The sequence below is a fragment of the Sphaeramia orbicularis genome, chromosome 16, assembly GCF_902148855.1.
Source record: "Sphaeramia orbicularis chromosome 16, fSphaOr1.1, whole genome shotgun sequence".
NCBI lineage: Eukaryota > Metazoa > Chordata > Actinopteri > Kurtiformes > Apogonidae > Sphaeramia > Sphaeramia orbicularis.
The window spans coordinates 47839057-47847926 of record NC_043972.1 but is presented as its reverse complement, the minus strand read 5'-3'; the positions used below and the strand labels follow the sequence as shown (position 1 = coordinate 47847926).

Genomic DNA, 8870 nt, shown 5'->3' with positions numbered 1-8870 from the left:
GCATTGTTTTGAGTAAAGCCGTGTGTGTGTGTTTGGTCCTATCAGGCGGCCGTCGGGGCAGCGGGCGCTGCTGGGATGGAGCTGAAGAACATCGTGGAGTTCTACCGACAGTGGAAGGAGATTGGCTGAGAGTCGGACGGGGGAGGCGGCTGTCGACGCTGCGAACAGCTGATCGATCACAACACTCGCTCCCTCTCTCTCTCCCACTCTTTTGCTCTGTGTGTTATCTGCGTCTCCAAAAAGGCAAAAAAACAACAACTCAAAGGCGGATGGAAAGAGTTAAAAGGTTTAATAAAGAGGGCTGGGAAAAACAAGGAGGAAACTTTAAAAAAAAAAAACTTAAAAAACAAAGCAAGGAGAAATGTGAGCGAAAAGAAAAGGCGCTATAAGAAACAGCAGATGGTTCTCCCCTCACCTCCCACTCCTAATCCTAACCATAAAGAGTGGCCCCTAGTGGTCAGAGTGAGGAAACAGAGGAGGGGATGAATACACAACTTTGAAGTGCCCCTGGTTCACACCCTAACCAGGTCTAAATACACTGTATATGTTAGCAAAGCAACGTGTCGAGAGAGAAAGCGCGCGTACACACAAACACACATCAACACAATCATGCTCAGATGAATCCATGTAGATGTTTAGAGCAGTGGTTTGGACCCCAACCATCCAACCCCCCCAACCCCTCCAAACCCCCTAGTAGACCCAGGTCTCTAGAACTGGTTGAAGACACAGACTTGTCTGGGATGAGCTTCTTAAGTGACTTTTTTTTCTTTAGTTTTGTCTTTTTTTTTGCAGTGTATACCTTGTGATCAGTGACTTTGTGCTTTTTCTGTACAAGGAAAAAAGAAGAAAAGTTAAGCAGGCGTCGCCCTGTGTAAAAGTTTTAATTTGGATTTTATTTTTGTACCCAAATGACATTTATTTTGGTTTTTTTTTTCTCTTTTTTTTGTTGTTTTTTTTTTTTTTTTCTTTTTTGTAAGCTGAGGCTGAATGAAATATGCAAGAATGTTCAAGAATAAAAGGGGTGGGGGTTTATCATGCGTTCTTAAAAACAGTCTGTGGGTTCTGAAAGGGGAGGGGGATTCTTTATTTATGGCGGTGTCATGTTGTCCGGGGGGAGGAAGGAGGTGCCGAGTAGCATCGTCTTCATGTGTAGCTACAAGAATCAGATGAGATGTTTTCTACAAAAAAAAAAAAAGGAAAAATGTGGGTTGTGTTTGCACCCCGTCACCTCCTTTTAAAAAATCTATATCCCATCTCCAGTTCAAACCATCTCCATAGTGACTGTCCCATCATCAGTGCAAAAGAAAACCAGTATATGTGTGTGGCCATGCATTGAACAATAAAAACAAACTCATTTAAAATAACAGCTTCTGTCCTCGTTTCATTCAGCGTCACTGTTTGACTAAATGCCTGAGTCTGGGTGTAGATGAATGTTAGGATGGTATGTGTTCAATATTTAGAAAAAGTGAATTTGATCTGAAGTGAAAACATGGAAGAAGCAGATCTTCAAATTCAAAATGACCACATTTTTGTCTTAAAAGGGTACATTTTCTCATTTTCTGCATTTGATATATTTTGTGACTTCTGTTGTACAAAATAACACTTTATTTTTAACATTTCACAGAACTTGGGTCTGAATTGAGCTTAAAATATCAGTAAAACCTTAAATGTTTTTATGATAAACAAAATAAGTCCGTATCTACTCCAAACTGTTTTTCTGTTGGTCGTCTCCATCACCATCCCTGACTGAAGTCACTGTTGGGTGTTGGTCATGTTTCATGTAAAATCACTGTAGGTCCTTACGTTTGTGTGAACATGGTCTAAATCAGTGGTTCTCAAATGGGGGTACGCGTACCCCTTGGGGTACGTGAAGGCACTCCAGGGGGTACGTGAGATTTTAAAATATATTTCAAAAGTAGCATCCATGCAAAAATCCTTTAAAAAATAAAGAGCTTGATCACAGCAGTGGCCTCCCTGCCACCGACAATGCCAAAGCTCCTCAGCGAAGCACAAGCCTGTGTCTCACTAAAATGTCTAAACGCAAAAACACCCAGTTCAGTGCAACAACACAATATTCAGTGTTGACAACTGGTAATGTTGTCAGTCTTCTTTTTAATTATTAAATTGATATTTTAAGATGATTTTTTTTTTTTTTTTTTTGCAGTTTCTGCTTTATTTAAAATTAAGATAATGATTTCTTTTTGAGAACAGATCTTTACTATGATCCCAAAGGAGGACACTTTATGTTGATAATTATTTTTATGTGCACAAATCTTTATTTATAATTAAGTTAATTCTTTCTTTCATTTTTTAGTTATATCTTTAAAAAAAAAACTTTATTTATAGAACTTTTCAACATTTATAAAACTTTGCATTTCACAAGTATGACATTTATAATTTCAGTTCTATATTTTTATTTCCAAATAGTTCAAGAGAGACCACTACAAATGGAGTTCCAAAGTTTAATAAATCAGACACTGATGGCACAGCACTCTGTTTTAAGTCTTTTTGTTTTTTTCAACCAAAAATGCTTTGTGCTGGTTCGGGGGTACTTCGCTGAAAAAATATTTCACAGGGGGCACATCACTGAAAAAAGGTTGAGAACCACTGGTCTAAATGACTAAAAAAACATGAACTTTTTGTAGAATAACTCAATAATCAACCGGTGAAATTTTCTTTTTCCTGGAGTGAAAAGTAGTATGTAAGTGTTTTGGATCAAATACACCTGTTACTCTGTCTGTTTCTGACTCTGAAAGTTTTGTTTCCTTCCAATCAATCAAATTGTATTTATATAGCGTCACATCATTACAAAAGTTCTTACACTTTACATTTAGAGCTGGTCTAAACACAGCCCCAGTCCTGACTGAACTTCACTGGCTCCTTTATTTCCTGTCTTTCATTATTGGACACACTGATTATTAATCCAGGTGTGTCTGCTACTTCCTGTTGTGACTACTGTGGTCACACACACCTGGATTAATCAGTGTGTCCAATAATCAAAGACATTCTCCCTGAACTATTCTGTCACAGTCTGATGACGCTGATCTATCCTGACATTGTCTGGTCTGTTTGACGTTAAAGACAGGAGAGGACACTTACTGCATCAGTTAGAGTTAAATAACCTGTTAAATCATCTGAAACATCATTAACCTCTGCAGTACTGACCCATGGAAGGATCTGAACTATTTGCTTGGTTTAATCCATTGAGTATCTCCTGTATTCAAATATTGCATGTGCGACTCTTTTTTGGGCCAGGCAGTGTTTAACTCTGTTGCTATAGGACAGGGGTGTCAAACTCGTTTTAGTTCAGGGGCCACATTCAGCTAAATTTGATCTGAAATGGGCCGAACCAGTAAAATAATAACATAATTATATATATATATTTTGTCAACTCCAAACTTTTCTTCATGTTTTGGAGCAAAAAAAGTTGCTTTACATTATGAAAAGGTTTACATCTACAAACTATCCTTTCAAAAGATGTGAATAACATGAACAAACTGAAAAAAATATGTGTAATTTTAACAGTTTTCTGCCTCAGTTTATCATTTACACATGCACATTATAACTTACAGATCACAGTGGATCTACAAATACACAAAACACTGAGTAACAGGCAGAATATTGTTAAAATTGTACTTACTTCTCTTAAGACATTTCAGGTTCACATTTTTTGTGAAACTATACTTTGTTTTAGTGTAAACACATGAAAATATTTACATTTACAAAGAGAAACGTTAAGAGTTGTCATTATTTCTATGTTATTATGATAGTATTTGACTGAATCCTGCCCACTTCAGATTGAATTGGTCTGAATGTGGAACCTGAACTAAAAGGATTGTTCATATCTTAGTGTAATTTTTGCATTTCACACATTCATCCCAAGGGCCGGACTGGACTCTTTGGTGAGCTGGATTTGGCCCCCAGGCCGCATGTTTGACACCTGTGCTATAACAAAGATGGCAAACATATGGCCCGTGGGCCAAAAACAGCCTGCCAAAGGGTCTGATCTGGCCCGTGGGATGAATTTATGAAATGCAAAAATTACACCAAAATATTAATATTCAAGGATGTCAAAGTACACTTCTGTTCAAAGATCACATACAGCCCAGTTCAAGTGGGTTGGACCAGTGAAATACTATCATAATAAACTGTCAATCAATCAATCATTCATTTTCCAAACCCACTTTGTCCTCATTAGGGTCACAGGGGTCGCTGGAGCCTATCCCAGCTACTTATGGGTGAAGGTGGCAGTTCATCACAGGGCTGACATATAGACAAACAGTCCCTCTCACATTTACACCTATGGGCAATTTAGATGAACTGATTAACCCAGTGGTTCCCAAACTTTTTTGACTCGTGACCCCATCACAAATCACAAATTTCTGGCGACCCCAGACATTCAAAACGGAAACTTTTTTTTTTTTTTTTACTAAAATTAATTGTTTTTGATAATATAATTGTTTGCTATACTATGTTGCAAATAAACATTAATTTTAGATGACATTTAGTCTATATAATGTATATTATTCTGGACAGAGGCAGAAAAGCCAGGTGTAGATTACTGCACAAAGGGAGAATTTTATTTCCTTGGTCAGGATATGTACAGTCAGTCCAGCTTGGATTTACAAGGCTGACAATTAATACTGAACAAACAAGAACTCAAACTATGAATTATGAAAGAGCTGCAGCATCTGAAACTGACCACAATGAACATTTGACAGATAAACAGAACCACAGTGCTTCAGTTTCAGCTTCACAGTTTGTCATGTCTTTTATGGATTGGGATTGTCTCTGTCAACTCACCATAGATTTTTTATTAGTACGTTTTTATTTTTTATCAACTACTAGAAATTTCAGGTGACCCCATTTGAATTCCAGATGACCCCATGGTTGAAAAACACTGGATTAACCTATCAGTGCATGTCTTTGGATAGTGGGAGGAGCCGGAGTACCTGGAGAGAACCCACGCAGACATGGGGAGAACATCCAAACTCCACATATAAAGGTCCCACCCCCATCGACTGGTGTTGGAATCTAATCTAGGAAATTCTTGCTGTGAGGCACAAGTGCTATCCACTGCACCACCGTGTCACTTCATCAACCAACCAATCAATCAAACTTTATTTATATAGTGTCACATCATAACAAAAGTTATCTCATGGCACTTTACATATAGAGCTGGTCTAAACCAGACTCTAAATAATGACAACTACAATTTTATTTCTTTGTTTTAATGCAAAAAAAGCAAAATTCCGTGACAATGTTTACATGTACAAACTATCCTTCCACAAAAAATAGGAATAATCTGAACAAATATGAACAACATGAAATGTCTTAAGAGAATTAAGTGCAATTTTAACAATGTCCAGTCTGTTACTGAACTTTTTTTTATGCATTTATAGATCCACTGTAATCTGTAAATTGTACATGTACACATACAAATGATAAGCTGACATAAAATTGGTAAAATTGCATTTTTTTTTTAGGTTGTTCATGTCATTTACATTTTCTTAAAGGTTACTTTGTAGATGTAAACATTTTCGTAATATGATTTGACTTTTTTCACTGTTTCACTGTTGTTTCTTTACTGCTCTGACCCACTTCAGATCCTATTGGGCTGAATATGGCCCCTGAACTAATGTGAGTTTGACGCCTCTGTTATGGAGCTTCTAGTGACACATTGCTTCCATCTAGTGGACAGAAATAGAAACTACATGCAGAGCTGCACACACTGATGTCTGTGAATGTTTTAACGTCGTCAGTGTTATAATTTCAAATCCTTGGTGTTGTTCAGTGTGTTCCAGGTCACAGCTCATGTTCAACATCCTAAATCGCTTACATTCTGAGTGCCTTATTTAGTAAAAACCTGTCAAAGTTCAGTTCCTCTCTTTGCCTTTTTCTGTTATTCCACCTGTTTTGACCCTAAAACACACAGTAAAACAAAACCACTGAAGAAAAGGAACACAAGGACATACTCACAGCAGCTTCTATGACACTGAAACAGACACAAATTCAGCTGTTTCATTGAAACAATGTCTCAGGGGTTAAAGGGTTGAAGAGCCTAAATGTAGTATTTCTATTTTCAAATGTTAAGAAATGACCTAAAATGATCATTAGTGTTTAGAATAAAGAGTTCTAAAGTTCTGCTGAAGACACCCACGTGTTTGTCGAGTTAAGTATATGCACACAGACAGGATTTATGAGGCCACTAGAGGGTGTAGTGAGTCACTCTGCTAATGTTTTATTCAGGAGGAAAAACACAGTAATGCCATGTGGCCTTTGACCAAAGTATCAGAAAGTGATGAGATGCAATGAGAACCATTAAGAAACAACTTTTAGAGTCAAAGAAAGTGACTGTTGTTTTCACCACTGGACACATCTGTAAATGAAAAGTTGTATGCTACAATCACAGAAATTCTTTTTTCATTGAGTTTGATTATGAGGCTTATGCAGGTATAAAATTATTATACTCAGATGGCCATTTGTTGATCTGCGGTTCAGACTAATTTGTTACAGTTCTCACTTTGTTTGGACGATTCTAAGTAGATCTTTAGTGCAGCTATGACATCACAAACTGTACAGACAACAGGTCATGTGTGGTTTTACTGAGTCTGTTTTCTGTCTAAAAACAGAGTAAACTATCAGCTGATGCAGCATGTGAAGATTATAAGACACAGTGTTAATTTGACCGATCATCAAAATGATGAGTTTTATTTTGAAGAATAAAACTTGATACCATATTACAGATGTGTGTAAACAATGAGCTTTATACTTTATTCAGTGACTGATACAGTCTGTGGAAACACAGCGGTGATCTGTTAGTGGTTTTGGTCCTAAGTGTGTTCTGGTGTGTTACTTCCTTCTGCTGATGAGTGTTTTTTTTTAAATTAGTGATACAGTTAACGAGACATAGTGGAAAGAAAAAACAACAACAAACAAACAAAAGACAAATTGAGCAAGTAAACAAAAACAAAAACAACAACAACAAACAACAACAGTTCTGACAGACTTTGGAAAAACAGCATTTTCCTTCCACACACCATGGTTGTGGAATAATCTTCAAAAAAAACCCGTAAAACTACATACATTCACTTCTATTAATGATTTTAAAAGTATCATGGAGAATGCAGTGAAGGAGGTATGTCACTGTTTTTCTAGATGCCATTATGGTTGAATAGTTGTTATTGTGTTTCATTAATTGTGTATCATGTATGTGTAAATGTTGTTTGGACTTTGTACGGCTGCTACCTTGGCCAGGTCTCCCTTGCAAAAGAGATTCTAATCTGAATGGGACTTCCTGGTTAAATAAAGGTAAAATAAAATAAAATAAAATAAAACAAAATAAAATAAAACGACATCATATTACAATGAAAAAGATAATAAACGTAAAGAGCAATTAAACAATATGGAGTGATTAGGGGCAATAGGTTAAAGCAGTGTTTTTCAGCCTAGGGGTCGGGACCCCACATGGGGTCGCCTGTAATTTCTACTTATTAAAAAAAAACAAAACAAAAAACTTACTAATAAAAGATCTATGGTGAGTTGACAGAGACAATCCCAACCTATAAAAGACATGACAAATTGTGAGTCTGAAACTGAAGCACTGTGGTTCTGTTTATCTGTCAAATGTTCATTGTGGTCAGTTTCAGATGCTGCAGCTCTTTCGTAATTCATAGTTTGAGTTCTTGTTTGTTCAGTATTAATTGTCAGCCTTGGAAATCCAAGCTGGACTGACTGTACATATCCTGACCAAGGAAAATCAAATTCTCCCTTTGTGCAGTAATCTACACCTGGTTTTTCTGCCTCCGTCCATAATAATATACATTATATAGACTAAATGTTATATAAAATTACTGTTGATTTGCAACATAGTATAGCAAACTATTACATGATCAAAAACAAATTAATTTTAGCAAAAAAAAAAAAAATCTCCATTTTGAATGTCTGGGGTCGCCAGAAATTTGTAATAAAATGGGGTCACGAGCCAAAAAAGGCTGGGAACAACTGGGTTAAAGGGAAGGGGAGGGGAGTGAAGTGAATGAAAGTGAGAAAGACGGGGGGTGGTGCTAATAATTATTATAATAATGATAATAATGATGACACAACAACATACAGTGATAATACTAATAGTCTTATTTGGTATTACTGTGGCAGCGGCAGAAGTGGAGTTGAGAGTTTGGAAAATCAACACAAGTAACCCCTTTAAAACAAAAAAAATCAATAAAACCAAACAATGACAGTTTCTTTTAAATGAATGAGTTTATTAATGAATTTAAGGCCACTCTGGACTGTGCAGAATACATAAAGAGAGCAGAATAACTGAAACACACATCAGCCTAATTTGCTTCAGCATGAACCTGTGATGGCTGCTTCCATCCTTCCTTCTTTCCATCCATCTATCCTTTTTTTCTTCTTTTCTTTCCATTGCTTGTCCACATCAGAATGAAGTCTAATCAAACCAAATGCTACAAAGCTTATAAAAATAAAACATCAGCTCATGTGATCCATAGTACAGAATGGAGACCGGACACTGTGACTTCAGTAATGCAAGCCTCGTGTACTTTTTGCTCATAAATGCCCTTCCCTGTAAACCCTCTATATTTACACAGATTTGGCCAAAACATACCTCAAGAAGTGTCACAGGAAAAAGTACATTCAAAGTCACAATAAAACCAGTTCACAACATTGACATTTTAGCATGCTTCATATTTACTATATGAGCACTGATATGTATTATCTCCATATTGTGCTCTGTACATTCCCACACCCTTAACTGGTGGGTTTCCTGCCATGCATATTCGGCCTTTAAGAGAGATGCTGTTGTACTAGTGATCAAGTGTTGAAAGGCTAGTCTTAAAGGCCATAGAAGT

General features: G+C 36.7%; 1 protein-coding gene across 1 annotated transcript in view; it reads left to right on the top strand.

The window, feature by feature from the left end:
• Nucleotides 1-1364, top strand: part of smg5 (SMG5 nonsense mediated mRNA decay factor) — a 32433-nt gene extending 31069 nt beyond the window's left edge. Inside the window, exon 22 of the mRNA XM_030157400.1 lies at nt 46-1364. Coding sequence (XP_030013260.1) covers nt 46-129 — 84 coding nt within the window. The 3' untranslated portion in view covers nt 130-1364. The remainder of the gene's footprint in view (nt 1-45) is intronic.
• The last annotated feature ends 7506 nt before the right edge of the window (nt 1365-8870 follow it).